This window comes from Myiozetetes cayanensis, unplaced genomic scaffold, assembly GCF_022539395.1.
Source record: "Myiozetetes cayanensis isolate MyiCay16 unplaced genomic scaffold, myiCay2020 scf68, whole genome shotgun sequence".
NCBI classification, from domain to species: Eukaryota; Metazoa; Chordata; class Aves; order Passeriformes; family Tyrannidae; genus Myiozetetes; species Myiozetetes cayanensis.
In genome coordinates, this window is record NW_026087942.1 from 1 (window position 1) to 17,323 (window position 17,323).

Genomic DNA, 17,323 nt, shown 5'->3' on the forward strand with positions numbered 1-17,323 from the left:
CAGTCAGAGCTCCCTCAATCCACAGGGATGAGGGGACAGCTCAGGGAACCCTCAGAGCTCCCTCCATCCCCAGGGATGAGGGGACAGGCTCAGGGAACCCTCCATCCACAGGGATGAGGGGACAGCACAGGGAACCTTCAATCCACAGGGATGAGGGGACAGCTCAGGGCTCTCAATCTACAGGGATGAGGGGACAGCACAGGGAACCCTCCATCCACAGGGAAGTGTCATGATCCACCTTGTCACACCTGCCAGCTGACCTCGGGGTGAGGTTTTGGCCTCCCTAGGGTTTTCCTGTTTTTTTCCTGGCTGCCAGCGCTCTCCTGATCTCCTGAGCTTCCCCTTCTTCCCAGCTTGGATTTCCAGCCTTCCAAAGCTTCCTGTATTCACACACGAGGGATTACTGCAGGCTGCCCCCATCCCAAACACCTGCCTGGGGGTGCTGGGGCTGAGGCTCCCCAACCTTTTCCCTCTGGATGATCCAGATGTGGAGCGAGGGAATGAGGGGGGGACAAACCGAGGCTCTTCCCGGGAATAACGACCCCCCCAAAAGGCTCATCCCTGACGGATCAGGGGCTGCTGCTGAGAGAGATTTTCTCCTTCAGCTCCTCAACAGCAAGGTGGTGAACGACCTGCTGCTGCTGGAGACGGTGCTGGACGCGCTGACGGGGCGGCAGAAGGACTCCTGCCTCCTGGTGCGGGTGCTGGCGCTGCGGGGGCTCGGGAACGTCGCCTCGGGATCCCCGGAGAAGGTGGGAGCAGCTCCCCTGCTCTGGGGGGAAACTGGAGGGACAGGACACAGGGAATGGCTCGCTGAGGGCAGGGTTGGGTGGGATGGTGGGAAGGATTCTTCCCTGGGAGGGCGGGGAGGGACTAGAATGGGATTCCCAGAGGATTCTCCGTCCCCCCTGGAAGCGTCCCAGGCTGGGTTGGAGCGGACTGGGATAGCAGAAGGTGTCCCTGCAGGGGTGGGACTGGGTGATCCTGAAGGTTCCTTCAATCCAAACTGTTCCCCAAGTGCCACCTCCCCAGGGATGGCCAATAATCCCCCACCAGGGATGGGGATCCAGGGCTGGGCAGCCCCTTCCCAGGAGGGGTTTTCCCAAATATCCCAAATAAAGCTCCCCTGGCACAGCTTGGGGCTGTTCCCTTTATCCTGTCCCTGTTCCCCTGGGAGCAGAGCCCGATCCCAGCTGGATCCACCCTTGCATCCCCCTGGAATTGCCCTGGCTGAGCCCCCCCTGTCCCCCCAGGTCAGGAAGCACGGCCCCACCCTCCTGGCCTCCATGGTGGGGGGCATGGACGACAAGGACGACCCCCACAACCTGGTGGCCCTGGAGGCCATGTCCAGCCTGTCCAAGCTGCTGGATCACCTGGAGCAGAGGGACATCCAGTCCATGCTGCTGCACGTGGCCATCCGCATCCGCCCCTTCTTCGACAGCGTAAGGAGCGGCTTTGGGGGGTCCTGGGGGGTGTCTGGGTGCTCTGGGGGTGTCTGGGTGCTCCTGGGGGTGTCTGGGGGTGTCTGGGTGCTCCTGGGGGGTGTCTGGGGGTGTCTGGGGGGGTGTCTGGGTGCTCCTGGGGGTGTCTGGGGTGCTCCTGGGGGGTGTCTGGGGGCTCATAGGGGTGTCTGGGTGCTCTGGGGGTGTCTGGGGCTCCAGGGGGTGTCTGGGGGTGTCTGGGTGCTCCTGGGGGTGTCTGGGGTGCTCCAGGGGATCTCTGGGTGCTCCTGGGGGTATCTGGGTGCTCCAGGGGATGTCTGGGTGCTCCAGGGGGTGTCTAGGTGCTCCAGGGGTGTCTGGGGGCTCCAGGGGGTGTCTGGGTGCTCCTGGGGATGTCTGGGTGCTCCAGGGGGTGTCTGGGTGCTCCAGGGGTGTCTGGGTGCTCCAGGGGATGTCTGGGTGCTCCAGGGGGTGTCTGGGTGCTCCTGGGGTGTCTGGGTGCTCTAGGGGTGTCTGGGTGCTCCTGGGGTGTCTGGGGGTGTCTGGGTGCTCCTGGGGTGTCTAGGTGCTCTAGGGGGTGTCTGGGTGCTCCAGGGGATGTCTGGGTGCTCCTGGGGGATGTCTGGGTGCTCTGTGGGCTATCTGGGTGCTCCAGGGGGTATCTGGGTGCCCAGGGGGTGTCTGGGTGCTCCTGGGGGTGTCTGGGTGCTCCTGGGGTATCTCGGTGCTCTGGGGGTGTCTGGGTGCTCCAGGGGGTGTCTGGGTGCTCCGGGGGTGTCTGGGTGCTCCTGGGGATGTCTGGGTGCTCTGGGGGTGTCTGGGTGCTCCAGGGGGTGTCTGGGTGCTCCAGGGGGTGTCTGGGTGCTCCAGGGGGTGTCTGGGTGCTCTGGGGGGTGTCTGGAGGCTCCAGGGGGTGTCTGGGTGCTCCAGGGAGTATCTGGGTGCTCCTGGGGGTATCTGGGTGCTCTGGGGATCTCTGGGTGCTCCTGGGGGGTGTCTGGGGGCTCCAGGGAGTATCTGGGTGCTCCTGGGGGTGTCTGGGTGCTCCTGGGGGTGTCTGGGTGCTCCTGGGGGTGTCTGGGTGCTCTGGGGTGTCTGGGGGTGTCTGGGTGCTCTGGGGGTGTCTGGGGGGTGTCTGGGTGCTCTGGGAGGTGTCTGGGGGGTGTCTGGGTGCTCCTGGGGGTGTCTGGGTGCTCTAAGGGTGTCTGGGTGCTCCTGGGGGGTGTCTGGGTGCTCCTGGGGGGTGTCTGGGTGCTCCTGGGAGGTGTCTGGGGGGTGTCTGGGTGCTCCAGGGGAGTATCTGGGTGCTCCAGGTGGGTGTCTGGGTGCTCCAGGGGGGTTCCTGGCATCTCCAGGACACGTCTGGAACCAGGGATGGAGGTTGGGGCACCGTCCTGGTGGGGAAGGGGGGGTTTTCCCTGCCTTTGGAAGGTTCTGTCCAACAACCCTAAACCCCCCTCCAGCATTCCTGGTGCTTTCCCTGCTCAGCCTGAGCCTCATCCATCACTCCCAGTGCTGAGCTGTTGGTCCCACTGGGATCTTCCCACTGGGATTGGGCCCCCCCTTTGGCTGCTCCCCACGCTCTGCCTTCGGGGGTCTCGTCCCTGCTGCTCCTCTGACCAGGGTAGAGCCACAGCCAGGGGTTTTCCAGCTCCCCCCACTGTTGTTCTGCCCCCCAAAAAAAGGGCCCAAAGGACCCCCATCCCTGAATTTCGTCCCCCTCTCGTGCTCCCTGTCACCCCTGGAGCAACGAGCAGCTGAAATTTGGGATGAAGAGACAAGGGGGGGGCTGTGATTTGGGGAGTGATGGGGTGGGAGGGAGGGGATTTATCCCCCAGCAGAGCCTGTTCTCAGCCCTGCAGGGGGAGAGGGGATGTGTGTGGGGGGGTCTGTTTTCTGGTGAAGAATTGTCAAAAGCAGGTTTCAAACCCAAAATAAGAGGTGGGAGTTGAGGCGCCCGAGGGCCGGGGTGGGCTGGGGAGGGGTGCCAAGGGTGGGGCAGGGGGGCTGAAGGTTCAAGGCAGGCTGGGGAAGGGGTGCCAAGGGTGGGGCAGGGGGGGCTGAAGGTTCAAGGCAGGGTGGGGAGGGGGTACCAGGGGTGGGGCAGGGGGGCTGAAGGTTCAAGGCAGGAGTGGGGAGGGGGTGCTGGGGACTCAGGAGAGGGGTGCCGAGAACCAGGACAGGTTGGGGAGGGGGTGCTTGAGGGCTTGGGGCAGGGTGGGGAGGGGGGTGCCAAGAACCAGGACAGGTTGGGGAGGGGGTCTTGAGGCTTGGGGCAGGGTGGGGAGGGGGTGCCAAGGACTGGGGCAGGCTGGGGAAGGGGTGCTGAGGACCCCAGGAGGGGGTGCTGAGGACCAGGGCAGGGTGGGGAAGGGGTGCTGAGGACCCAGGGCAGGATGGGGAGGAGGTGCCAAGGACTGGGGGCAGGATGGGGAGGGGGTGCTGGGGACCCGGGAGGGGGTGCTGAGGTCCTGAGGAGGGGGTGCCAAGAGCCAGGACAGGCTGGGGAAGGGGTGCTGAGGGTTCAGGGCAGGGTGGGGAGGGGGTGCTGAGAACCAGGACAGGTTGGGGAGGGGTCTTGAGGTTTGGGGCAGGGTGGGGAGGGGGTGCTGAGGACCCGGGAGGGGGTACCAAGGACCAGGGCAGGCTGGGGAAGGGGTGCCAAGGACTGGGGCAGGGTGGGGAGGGGTGCTGAGGACCAGGTCAGGATGGGGTGCTGAGAACCAGGGCAGGCTGGGGAGGGGGTGCTGAGGACCCAGGGAGGGGGTGCTGAGGACCAGGGCAGGCTGGGGAGGGGGTGCTGAGGACCCAGGGAGGGGGTGCTGAGGACCAGGGCAGGCTGGGGAGGGGGTGCTGAGGACTCAGGGAGGGGGTGCCAAGGACTGGGGCAGGCTGGGGAGGGGGTGCTGAGGACTCAGGGAGGGGGTGCCAAGGACCAGGGCAGGCTGGGGAGGGGGTGCTGAGGTCCTGAGGAGGGGGTGCTGAGGCCCAGTCCCGATTAGGGGGATGCTGAGCCCAAGGCAGTGCCCTCGTGCTGCCCTGTTCCCCTGCAGCCAGAACAGCGGGGCAGGGGGCAGGGGTGGGAGCAGGGGGTGGGGGCAGTTGGACATCCCCATGCCATGCCCACGCCATGCCCCCCTCCCCAGGATGCCCAAAAAAAAGGCAGATAAAAAAACTGCTTAAAGGCAGAATTTTGAGCCCATAAACAGCAGGGATTTATTGAATTAACGATGCCGGGGCAGCTTCCAGCTCAGGCTGGACAAAAAGCTCCGAAGTGGTTCAGTAAAAACAAGCAATTTATACATTTCCAATCATGATTACAACATAATCACATGCATATTCATATTATTGCATCATTAGATTACAATATTCATAGCAGGTGGAGTCGGGGTGGAGATTGAGGCGTGGTCTCTGTTTTGAGGAATATTTTGGTGGGAGTTCCTGGGCTCTGCATTTTCCTCCTCATCTCCCTCGGGTGACATCCGTGATCCTTTTGTTCTATCCATTGTTCTGTGTCCTGATCATCCAGGTTTGAAGAGACCTTTGGCTCTAGGCCTGCTTTACCTATTCCAATGTCTGCCTTGGCTCCTCTGGATGAGATTGATTTGTGTTGAGTTCTTTGCCTGGTGTTTGTTGTGGTTCCTTTAAGGTCTGATGCTCTTAATACAGAATTAATTAATAATTAATGGCCACTCTTCACAGCCTTCCTCCAACAGTCCAGCTTACAGTGAACAAAACACAGGGGGTAAGGGGGGCTCTCGTGGGCTCACAGTGAAAGTGTTAACTAAACATTAACCCTTCCCGTTCCCCCCAGGAGCAGCCCGAGCTGCGCCGCTCGTCCATCGCGCTCTTCGGGAGCCTCTCGCGCTTCGGGGGCTCCGAGGGCGAAGCGTTCCTGGAGCAGGTGCTCAACGGGCTGGTCACGCTGCTGCTGCACCTGCAGGACCCCCAGCCCGACGTGGTCAAGGTGGGAGACCCCCCCTCTCCCCTCTCCCCTCACCCACGGGGAGGTGCCAGCCCGGTGCCCACTCAGAGGGGTCCCAGTTTGGTGCCAGCCCCGGTGCCCACTCAGAGGGGTCCCAGGGAGGTGCCCACACAGAGGGGTCCCAGTTTGGTGCCCACACAGAGGGGTCCCAGTTTGGTGCCAGCCCCGGTGCCCACTCAGAGGGGTCCCAGTTTGGTGCCCACTCAGAGGGGTCCCAGTTTGGTGCCCACACAGAGGGGTCCCAGGGAGGTGCCCAGGGAGGTGCCCAGGGAGGTCCCAGGGAGGTGCCCACTCAGAGGGGTCCCAGTTTGGTGCCAGTCCCGCTGCCCACTCAGAGGGGTCCCAGGGAGGTGCCCACACAGAGGGGTCCCAGTTTGGTGCCCACACAGAGGGGTCCCAGTTTGGTGCCAGCCCCGGTGCCCACACAGAGGGGTCCCAGTTTGGTGCCCACTCAGAGGGGTCCCAGTTTGGTGCCAGTCCTGCTGCCCACCAGAGGGTCCCAGGGAGGTGCCCACACAGAGGGGTCCCAGTTTGGTGCCCACACAGAGGGGTCCCAGTTTGGTGCCCACTCAGAGGGGTCCCAGTTTGGTGCCCACACAGAGGGGTCCCAGTTTGGTGCCCACACAGAGGGGTCCCAGTTTGGTGCCAGCCCCGCTGCCCACACAGAGGGGTCCCAGTTTGGTGCCCACACAGAGGGGTCCCAGTTTGGTGCCAGCCCCCAGGAGGTGCCCAAACAGAGGGGTCCCAGTTTGGTGCCCACACAGAGGGGTCCCAGTTTGGTGCCCACACAGAGGGGTCCCAGGGAGGTGCCCACACAGAGGGGTCCCAGTTTGGTGCCAGCCCCGGTGCCCACACAGAGGGGTCCCAGTTTGGTGCCAACCCCGGTGCCCACCACAAACCCCCCCTATCCCTCCCCCAGGCCTGCAAGTTCGCCCTGCGGCTGTGCGGGCCCAGCATGGGCTGCGAGGGGCTGCGGGACATGTTCCTGAACCACCTGCACCACGACAGGGGGCTGCACTTCGGGGAGTTCATCAACAACGTCTGCAAGCACCTGGGTGAGGGGGGCGGGGGGCACGGGGGCACCGTGGGGCTGTGGGGACGGGGACACCGTGGGGCTGGGGGGACGGGGACACCGTGGGGCTGTGGGGACGGGGACAGGGCCAGTGTGGGGACAGGGACAGGGCCAGCGTGGGGCGACAGGGACAGGGACAGGGTCACTGTGGGGACAGGGATGGGGCCAGCTGCTGGGGACTGGGCATGGGACAGGGGACAGGGCCACTGTGGGGACTGTGGGGACAGGGATAGGGGTCACTGTGGGGACAGGGCTGGGGCTGTATGGATGGGACAGGGCTGTGGGGTGACTGTGGGGAAGGTGATGGTGCCACTGTGGGGGACTGTGGGGACAGCGATGTGGGTCACTGTGGGGACGGGGCTGGGGCTGTATGGGTGGGACAGGGCTGTGGGGTGACTGTGGGGAAGGTGATGGTGCCACTGTGGGGACTGTGGGGACAGGGATGGGGTCACTGTGGGGACGGGGCTGGGGCTGTATGGGTGGGGCCAGGGCTGTGGGGTGACTGTGGGGAAGGTGACAGTGCCACTGTGGGGACTGTGGGGACAGGGATGGGGCTGCTGTGGGACTGTGGGGACAGGGCTGGGGCTGTATGGATGGGGACAGGGCTGTGGGGTGACTGTGGGGAAGGTGATGGTGCCACTGTGGGGGACTGTGGGGACAGGGATGGGGTCACTGTGGGGGCTGCCCTGCATTCCTTCCGTGTCCCGTGGATCCTCCGTGTCCCTCCTGTCCTCCCTGTCCTGTGGGTCTCGTGTGTCCCTCCCTGTCCCCCCTGTCCTGTGGGCCTCGTGTGTCCCTCCGTGTCCCTCCTGTCCTCCCCATCCTGTGGGTCTCGTGTGTCCCTCCCTGTCCCTCCCCATCCTGTGGGTCTCGTGTGTCCCTCCCTGTCCCTCCTTGTCCACCCTGTCCTGTGGGTCTCGTGTGTCCCTCCCTGTCCCTCCTGTCCCCCCTGTCCTGTGGGTCTCGTGTGTCCTGTCCCTCCTTGTCCTGTGGGCCTCATGTGTCCCTCCCTGTCCTTCCCTGTCCCTCCCCATCCTGTGGATCTCCTGTGTCCATCCCTTTCCCTCCCCATCCTCTGGGTCTCGTGTGTCCCTCCTTGTCCTGTGGGTCTCGTGTGTCTCGAGTGTCCCCCACACCCTGAGTGCCCTGCGTGTCCCCCCCATGTCCCCTGTCCCCACTGAGCCCTGTGTCCCCCCCATGTCCCCTCCGTGTCTCCCCGTGTCCCCTGTCCCCACTGAGCCCCATGTCCCCCGTGTCCCCCATGTCCCCCTGTGTCCCCCCCGTGTCCCCCGTCCCCACTGAGCCCCGTGTCCCCCATGTCCCCCCCTGTCCCCATGTCCCGCTGACCCCGTGTCCCCCCTGTGTCCCCCACGTGTCCCCCGTCCCCACTGAGCCCCATGTCCCCCATGTCCCCCCTGTGTCCCCTCATGTCCCCTGTCCCCACTGGCTGTGTCCCCCCGTGTCCCCCCGTGTCCCTGTCCCCACTGAGCCCCGTGTCCCCCTGGTGTCCTCCCCATGTCCCCTATCCCACTGAGGCCCCGTGTCCCACTGAGCCCCGTGTCCCCCATGTGCCCCCCGTGTCCCCTGTCCCCCTGGGCTGTGCACCCCATGTCCCCTGTCCTCCTGGGCCCGTGTCCCCCCCGTGTCCCCCATGTCCCCCGTGTCCCCCCTGTGTCCCATATCCCGTGTCCCGCTGTCCTCCACTGGGCCCGTGTCCCCTTTGGCCCCCACGTCCCCATGTCCCCCAGGCCTTCCCCGCGGTGCCCCGCAGTGCAGAGGAGGCTACCCGAGGATGCTGAACCGCCTCATCTCCACCAACCTCTTCTACTTCAAGAGCCCCTGGGGGGACATTCGGGCGGCCGCCCCCATGTTCATCGGTGAGGTCCCCGTGTCCCCTGTCCTGGGGGGGGGTCCTGGGGGGTCCCTGCTCCGCTGGGGGGGTCCCTGGGAGCAGCCAGGGGCACCCAGCGTGCCCTGCCCCGAGCTGTGCCACCCTGGGGACAGGGACACCCCTGGGGTGTCCCCAAGTGGTGCCACCACCGCCCCAACGGGCACACACTGGTCCAAGGGTGGGGTTTGGGGTATTTTGGGGGGGTTTGGGGGCTCCCCAGACCTCGCTCTTGTCCCCAGGTGGTCCCTGGTGCTGTCCCCGCTTGGGTCACCAAGCCACCTCCCCTTGGGGTCACCCCACGGTGGCCTTTGTCACCAGGGGGTGACACTGGTCCTGAGGGTCCCCAAGGGGGTTTGGGGGGATTTTGGTTGGTTTAGGGTGAGGGGTCGAGTGTGTTTTGGGTAGTTTTGGGGTGTTTTGGGTAGTTTTGGGGTATTTTGGGTGGTTTGGGGGTCGATTTGGGGGTTTGGGGTATTTTGGGTGGTTTGGGAGTAGATTTGGGGGTTTTGGGGTATTCTAGGCTGGTTTTGGGGTAGATTTGGGGGTTTTGGGGTATTTTGGGTAGTTTTGGGGTATTTTGGGTACAGTTTTGAGGTTATTCTAGGCTGGATTTGGGGGTAGATTTGGGGTTTAGGGTATTTTGGGTGGTTTGGGGTATTTTGGGTAGTTTTGGGGGTATTCTGGGGGGTTTTGGGGTAATTTTGGGTAGTTTTGGGGTATTTTGGGTGGTTTTGGGGTAGATTTGGGGGGTTTGAGGTATTTTGGGTAGTTTTGGGGTATTTTGGGTGGTTTTGGGGTAGATTTGAGGGTTTTGGGGTATTTTGGGTAGTTTTGGGGTAGATTTGGGGGTTTTGGGGTATTTTGGGTAATTTTGGGGTATTCTGGGTGGTTTTGGGGTATTCTGGCTGGTTTTGGGGTAGATTTGAGGGTTTTGGGGTATTTTGGGTAGTTTTGGAGGCATTTTGGGTTGGTTTTGGGGTAGATTTTGGGGTTTTAGGGCTATTTTGGGTAGTTTTGGGGTATTTTCGGGTGGTTTGGGGTAATTTGGGGTAGTTTTGGGGTATTTTGGGTGGTTTTGGGGTATTTGGGGTAGTTTTGGGGTATTCTGGGTGGTTTTGGGGTAGATTTGGGGGTTTTGGGGTATTTTGGGTGGTTTTGGGGTAGATTTGGGGGTTTTGGGGTATTTTGGGTGGTTTTGGGGTATTTTGGTTAGTTTTGGGGTAGTTTTGGCTGGTTTTGGGGTAGATTTGGGGGTTTTGGGGTATTTTGGGTGGTTTTGGGGTATTTTGGTTGGTTTTGGGTGGCATTTGGGAGTTTTGGGGTATTTTGGGTAGTTTTGGGGGTATTTTGGTTGGTTTTGGGGTATTTTAGGTAGTTTAGGGTATTTTGGCTGGTTTGGGGGTGATATTTGGGGGTTTTTAGGGTATTCTGGGTGGTTTTAGGGTATTTGGGTGTTTTGGGGTATTTTGGGTGGTTTTGGGTAGATTTGGGGGTTTGGGGTATTTTGGGTAGTTTGGGGGTATTTTGGGTATTTTGGGGTATGGTTTTGGGTGATTTTGGGTAGTTTGGGGGTATTTTGGGTAGTTTTGGGGTATTTTGGGTAGTTTTGGGGTGATTTTGGTGGTTTTGGAGTATTTGGGTGAGTTTTGGGGTATTTTGGGTGTTTGGGGTATTTTGGGTGGTTTTGGGAGTAGATTTGGGGGTTTTGGGGTATTTTGGGTAGTTTTGGGGTATTTTGGGTGGTTTTGGGGTATTCTGGGTGGTTTTGGGGTAGATTTGGGGGTTTTGGGGTATTTTGGGTAGTTTTGGGGTATTCTGGCTGGTTTTGGGGTAGATTTGGGGGTTTTGGGGTCCCTCTAACCCCATTTCTATCCCCAGCCCGGCCCTGGTCCCATCCCCTCCTTGGGTTCCCGGTGCCAGGGGAGGCTCAGCTTGGATCTTGGGAAGCATCCCTGTGGATGTGGCGCTGTGGGGACACGGGCAGGGGTGGCCCGGGCAGTGCTGGGGCCGTGGGTGGGCTCAGGGGTGGCTTTTCCAACCTCCTGGTGCCCCGAGGTGGGCTGGGGACCAATCCCTGCCTCTGGAATTCTCCCCCAGGCTTCCTGGTGCTGCACGTGGAGGAGGAGCACTGCCAGCAGGTGGACCTGGACCAGCTCATTTCGGGTGAGTGGGGGCTGGGAATGCCTCTTTCCCCCTGGATCCAGAGCTCAGAACCCCCCCCAGAGTGGGGGTCCCCAGCTGTGCCCGAGGCTCCCCCCAGGGACCACCAGCTCAGGGATTTGGGGCACCCCAGAGGGATGAGGCTCTGGGGAGGGTGGGGGGTGATCCCCCTGCCCCTGGGTGTGCTGGGGGACAACTGGGAGTGTCCCCAACCCCTGGAGAGCCCCTGGAGCCGGAATCCATGGCTGGGATGAGCCTGGAACCCGCTGGGAGGAGATTTGGGGGAGGGTCTGGGTTCAGGGGGGGTCCAGTGTGGGGACACCGAGATGCTGTTTGGGGTCTGGCTCACCCAGGGGGGGTCCCTGGGGGGAGATCCCGGGAGAGCCCCCAATCCCTGGTAGGAATCCATGGAAGGGGGGGGGCTCAGGGGGTCTCTCCCGAGGGGCTGCTCCATCCCCAGACCACAATTCCCTCCCCCACCCTCCCAGCCCCGGTGGCATTTCGGGAGCGGAGTTAAGTGATTTTCCTGGATTTCAGGGATTTTTTCCCCCCCTGTCACCGGTGACCTCATAGTCTCTGGTAAAAGGCACGGAAACTTTCCGAGCCTTCCAAAAGGAGCTTAGGGAAAAAAACCCAAAACCACGCTAAAAAAGGAAAAGCTCCTCTTTCCATCGGCTCTCCCGGGGTCCCTTCCAGCAGAAGAGGGGGAGCTGGTCGAGCGCTGGGGGGAGAGGGAACTGCCCCGGGCTGGGGTCGGGACCTGCCCCCGGTGGGGTTGGGATCTGCCCCGGGATAGGGTCGGGATCTGCCCCGGGGTGGGGTCGGGATTTGCCCCGGGATGGGGTCGGGACCTGCCCCAGGATAGGGTTGGGTCGGGATCTGGCCCGGGATGGGGTCGGGATCTGCCCCGGGATGGGGTCGGGATCTGCCCCCAGTGGGGTCGGGACCTGCTCCCAGTGGGGTTGGTGGGACCTGCCCCGGGATGGGGTCGGGATTTGCCCCGGGATGGGGTCGGGACCTGCCCCGGGTGGGTTTGGGACCTGCCCCGGGATGGGGTCGGGATTTGCCCCGGGGTGGGGTCGGGACCTGCCCCGGGTGGGGTCGGGATTTGCCCCGGGATGGGGTCGGGATTTGCCCCGGGATGGGATTGGGACCTGCCCCGAGATGGGGTCAGGACCTGCCCCGGGATGGGATTGGGACCTGCCCCGGGATGGGGTCGGGACCTGCCCCGGGATGGGATTGGGACCTGCCCCGGGATGGGGTCGGGACCTGCCCCGGGATGGGATTGGGACCTGCCCCGGGTGGTTTTGGGACCTGCCCCGGGATGGGGTCGGGATTTGCCCCGGGATGGGATTGGGACCTGCCCCGGGGTGGGAGCTTGGGTTGAGGACCTGCCCTGGGCTGGGTCGGGACCTGCCCCGGGATGGGTCGGGATTTGCCCCAGGATGGGGTCGGGATTTGCCCCAGGATGGGAGTCAGGACGTGCCCGGATGGGTCTGGGACCTGCCCCGGGATGGGGTCGGGACGTGCCCCGGGCTTGGATTGGGATCCGTGGAGGATCCAGAGGGAACAGGGAGGGGGGGATTGGCAGTGCCAGGTAAACAAACTCCTGGAAAAAGGGCAGGAAAAAGCGCCCGGGGTTGTTGTGGCGCTCCCGGGAGCCGCTCCAGGCGCTGGGATGGGGAGGGGGGGGCCGGGAAAGGGCCGGGGGCTCCAAACCCGGCCCAGACCTCCAGGGCAGCGTGGGGAGTCCCCAGTGCCTCCCAGTGCCTTCCAGTGCCCCCCAGTGCCTCCCAGTGCCTCCCAGTGCCCCCCAGTGCCTCCCAGTGCCCCCAGTGCCCCCCATCCCGGGGCTCAGGGCCAGGAGCCTCCCCAGCACCGTCCTGGGGGGTGTTTTGTTCTCCCCCAAAACAGGAGGATATCTGGGTTATTCCCAAGGATTCTGTGCCTGTGGCAGGGAAGGCACCGGGGAGGGAAGGGGGGGGTTAAACCTCAGTTCCTTCCCCTCTTTTTGGGGACAAAAAAAGTACTTTGGGGGGGGACACACTTTGCCCCAAAAGGCCACGGTAAAATGGAATGCACAGGGTGGTCCTGGGTAAATTAAAATGAGAAGTAAATGCAGAGCGGTCCTGAGTAAGTTCAAACTAAAAGTGAAGGCACGGGATGGTCCTGAGTAAATTTAAATTAAAATAAAAGGCAGAGGATGGTCCTGAGTAAATTTAAATTAAAAGGCACAGGATGGTCCTGAGTAAATCTAAATTAAAGGCACAGGATGGTCCTGAGTAAATCTAAATGAAAATAAAAGGCGCGGGATGGTCCTGAGTAAATCTAAATTAGAAGGAAAGGCACAGGATGGTCCTGAGCAAATCTAAATTAAAATAAAAGGCACAGGATGGTCCTGAGTAAATTTAAATTCAAATTAAATACACAGGGTGATCTTGAGTAAGTTTAAATTCAAATTAAATGCACAGGATGATCCTGAGTAAGTTTAAATTCAAGTTAAAGGCACAGGATGATCCTGAGTAAGTTTAAATTCAAATTAAAGGCACAGGGTGGTTTAAAGGTAATTTTAAAATTTAAATTTCAATTAAATGGAGAGGATGGTCCTGAGTAAGTTTAAATTCAAATTAAATGCACAGGATGATCCTGAGTAAGTTTAAATTCAAATTAAAGGCACAGGATGATCCTGAGTAACTTTAAATTCAATTTAAAGGCACAGGGTGGTCCCGAGTAAGTTTAAACTAAAATTAAAGGCACAGGGTGGTTTAAAGGTAATTTTAAAATTTAAATTTCAATTAAATGGAGAGGATGGTCCTGAGTAAGTTTAAATTCAATGTAAATGCACAGGATGATCCTGAGTAAGTTTAAATTCAAATTAAAGGCACAGGATGATCCTGAGTAACTTTAAATTCAATTTAAATGTACAGGATGATCTTGAGTAAGTTTAAATTCAAATTAAAGGCACCAGAGGGTCCCAACTAAATTTAAAGGTAATTTTAAAATTTAAATTTCGATTAAATGCAGAGGAGGGTCCCGGGCACAGCATCAGGAACCTGTTTTCCCTGGGCTGGGCTGGGCTGGGGCTGGCACAGGTGGGTCCCACACCCCTGGGATGCTGAGGTGTCCCTGGGAGGGGGTCCCAGCCCTGCCCCCCCCCCCAGCGTGTCCCTCTGTGCCCCCCCAGCCCTGAAGCTGCTGCTCAAGGACCCCGTTCCTGCCGTGAGAATCAAGGTGGCCGAGACCCTGGGCAGGCTGGTGCGGATCCTGTGAGCCCTGTGGAGCCCTGGATCTGATCCTGGGAGCCCTGGAGAGCCCCTGAGTCTGATCCTGAGAGCCCCTGGATCCGATCCTGAGACCCCTGGAGAGCCCCTGCGTCCTGGGAGCCCTGGAGAGTCCTGGATCCAACCCTGAGAGCCCCTGGATCTGATCCTGAGAGCCCTGGAGAGCCCTGGATCCGATCCTGAGAGCCCCTGGATCCAATCCTGAGAGCCCTGGGAGCCCTGGATCCGATCCTGAGAGCCCTGTGGAGCCCCTGGATCCTGGGAGCCCTGGAGACTCCTGGATCCAACCCTGAGAGCCCCTGGAGACTCCTGAATCCAATCCTGGGAGCCCTGGAGAGCCCTGGATCCAACCCTGAGAGCCCCTGGATCCAATCCTGAGAGCCCTGGAGAGCCCTGGATCCTGAGAGCCCTGGAGAGCTCCTGGATCCAACCCTGAGAGCCCCTGGATCTGATCCTGAGAGCCCTGAGTCCGATCCTGAGAGCCCTGGATCTGATCCTGAGACCCCTGGAGAGCCCTGGATCCGATCCTGAGACCTCTGGAGAGCCCTGGGTCTGATCCTGACACCTCTGGAGAGCCCTGGGTCTGATCCTGAGAGCCCTGGATCTGATCCTGACACCCCTGGGGAGTCTTGGATCCAGTCCTGAGAGCCCCATGATCTGATCCTGAGAGCCCTGGATCCAATCCTGAGAGCCCCTGGAGAGCCCTGGATCCGATCCTGAGAGCCCTGGATCCGATCCTGTGAGCCCTGCAGAGCCCCTGGATCCTGGGAGCCCTGGGGAGCCCCTAGATCCTGGGACCTCCTGAATCCAATCCTGTGAGCCTTGGATGCAATCCTGGGAGCCCTGGAGACCCCTGGATCCCATCCTGTGAGCCCTGGATCTGATCCTGTGAGCCCTGGAGACTCCTGGATCTGATCCTGGGACCTCCTGGGTCTGATCCTGGGACCTCCTGGTCCAGAGACCCCCCAGATCAGATCCTGTGAGCCCTGGAGATCCCCCAGGTCAGATCCTGGAGACCCCCCAGGTCAGATCCTGGAGACCCCCCAGGTCAGATCCTGGAGACCCCCCAGGTCAGATCCTGGAGACCCCCAGCCCTGGGGACCCCCCGGGTCAGATCCTGTGAGCCCTGGGGACCCCCCCCAGGTCAGATCCTGTGAGCTCTGGGGACCCCCCCAGGTCAGATCCTGGAGACCCCCAGCCCTGGAGACCCCCCAGGTCAGATCCTGGAGACCCCCAGGTCAGATCCTGTGAGCCCTGGGGAGCCCCCCAGGTCAGATCCTGGAGACCCCCAGCCCTGGAGACCCCCGGGTCAGATCCTGGAGACCCCCAACCCTGGGGACCCCCCGGGTCAGCTCCTGGAGACCCCCAGCCCTGGAGACCCCCAGGTCAGATCCAGTGAGCCCTGGAGACCCCCCCAGGTCAGATCCTGGAGATCCCCCAGCTCTGGGGACCCCCCAGGTCAGATCCAGTGAGCCCTGGGGACCCCCCAGGTCGGATCCTGAGAGACCCCCTGGGTCAGATCCTGTGAGCCCTGGGGACCCCCCAGGTCGGATCCTGAGAGACCCCCCAGCTTGGATCCTGTGAGCCCTGGGGACCCCCCAGGTCAGATCCAGTGAGCCCTGGGGACCCCCCATCTCCATCCACAGCAATACTGGGGGGGTCCCTCCCCACCACAGGACCCCCCCCCGGGCCCTTCCACGTCTTCCTGCGCTCCCTGCCCGGCTCCCTCGGCCCCCTCGGGGTGGGGGGCACGGGGTGGGGGGCACACGAGGGGCACAGCCCCTGTTTGGGGTCTCTGGGATGGGTGGGGAAGGGGCTGCACCTCGACCTGGAGCCCTGGGCTGGCCCCATCCTGGAACCCCCCCTGAGCAGGATGGATCCTGACCCCCCCTCCCTGCTGCTTCCAGCACCCCCCAATGCTGAACAGGGTCCTGCCCCCCCCGGGGGGGCTCTGGGATGGGGGGGAAAGGGGGTCCAGCTTGCCCTGGAGCCCTGGGCTGGCCCCATCCTGGGACCCCCCTGAGCAGGATGGATCCTGACCCCCCTCCTGCTGCTTCAAACCCCCTGCTGCTCCCCAGTGCTGAATGGGGGTCCTGTCTCCAGGACCCCCTCATGAATGTGGCTGTGTCCCCTCCCCATACACACTGTACATAAACTTATTTTTAAATAAAGCTTTTTCCTCCTCACACCTTCTGGGGGTGGCACCTGCTTGTCTGCAGGGGGGTTTGGGGACACTGGGCTGTGGGGGGTCTGGGGGGACACTGTGGCTGTGGGGGTCTGGGGGACACTGTGGCTGTGGGAGGTCTGGGGGGACATTGTGGCTGTGGGGGGATCTGGGGGACATTGTGGCTGTGGGGGGTCTGGGGGACACTGTGGCTGTGGGGGTCTGGGGACACTGTGGCTGTGGGGGGACACTGTGGTTGTGGGGGGGACACTGTGGCTGTGGGGGGACACTGTGGTTGTGGGGGACACTGTGGCTGTGGGGACACTGTGGCTGTGGGGGACACTGTGGCTGTGGGGGGTCTGGGGGGACACTGTGGCTGTGGGGGACACTGTGGCTGTGGGGGGACACTGTGGCTGTGGGGTCACTGTGGCTGTGGGGGGACACTGTGGCTGTGGGGGTCTGGGGGGACACTGTGGCTGTGGGGGACACTGTGGCTGTGGGGGTCACTGTGGCTGTGGGGGACACTGTGGCTGTGGGGGGTCTGGGGGACACTGTGGCTGGGGGCACTGTGGCTGGGGGGTTTGGGGACACTGTGGCTGTGGGGGACACTGTGGCTGTGGGGGCACTGTGGCTGTGGGGGGCACTGTGGCTGGGGGTTGGGACACTGTGGCTGTGGGGGTCTGGGGACACTGTGGCTGTGGGGACACTGTGGCTGTGGGGACACTGTGGCTGTGGGGGTCTGGGGGGACACTGTGGCTGTGGGGGTCTGGGGGACACTGTGGCTGTGGGGGACACTGTGGCTGTGGGGGACACTGTGTGTGGGGGTCTGGGGGGACACTGTGGCTGTGGGGGACACTGTGGCTGTGGGGGGTCTGGGGGGACACTGTGGCTGTGGGGGGGACACTGGCTGTGGGGAGTCTGGGGACACTGTGGCTGTGGGGTCTGAGTGGGACATTGGGCTGTGGGGGTCTGGGGGACACTTGGCTGTGGGGGTCTGGGGGACACTGTGGCTGTGGGGGGACACTGTGGCTGTGGGGGTCTGGGGGACACTGTGGCTGTGGGGGGTCTGGGGACACTGTGGCTGTGGGGGGACACTGTGGCTGTGGGGGTCTGGGGGACACTGTGGCTGTGGGGGGTCTGGGGACACTGTGGCTGTGGGGGGACACTGTGGCTGTGGGGTGGGGACACTGTGACTGTGGGGGACACTGTGGCTGTGGGGACACTGTGGCTGTGGGGGTCACTGTGGCTGTGGGGGGTCTGGGGGCACTGTGGCTGTGGGGGACACTGTGGCTGTGGGGGTCTGGGGGACACTGTGGCTGTGGGGGTCT

At 62.1% G+C, this 17,323-nt stretch overlaps 1 protein-coding gene across 1 annotated transcript; it reads left to right on the forward strand.

Moving 5' to 3' along the window:
* The first annotated feature begins 500 nt into the window (after positions 1-500).
* Positions 501-15,853, forward strand: LOC126651577 (maestro heat-like repeat-containing protein family member 1). The gene is made up of 9 exons (XM_050337535.1): positions 501-752; positions 1,254-1,442; positions 5,257-5,409; positions 6,347-6,482; positions 8,248-8,376; positions 10,488-10,553; positions 13,735-14,940; positions 14,975-15,068; positions 15,217-15,853. The coding sequence occupies exons 1-7, from the start codon at positions 501-503 to the stop codon at positions 13,818-13,820; spliced, it is 1,011 nt and encodes a 336-aa protein (XP_050193492.1). The 3' UTR covers positions 13,821-14,940; positions 14,975-15,068; positions 15,217-15,853.
* Positions 15,854-17,323: the final 1,470 nt, after the last annotated feature.

Excerpts from the sequence above, each read along its gene's own strand:
- LOC126651577 (XM_050337535.1), top strand. The coding sequence starts at position 501 with ATGAGGGGGGGACAAACCGAGGCTCTTCCCGGGAATAACGACCCCCCC. Across the intron at positions 1,443-5,256 it reads TCCGCCCCTTCTTCGACAGC|GAGCAGCCCGAGCTGCGCCG; the intron begins GTAAGGAGCGGC and ends CGTTCCCCCCAG. Across the intron at positions 5,410-6,346 it reads CCCAGCCCGACGTGGTCAAG|GCCTGCAAGTTCGCCCTGCG; the intron begins GTGGGAGACCCC and ends TCCCTCCCCCAG.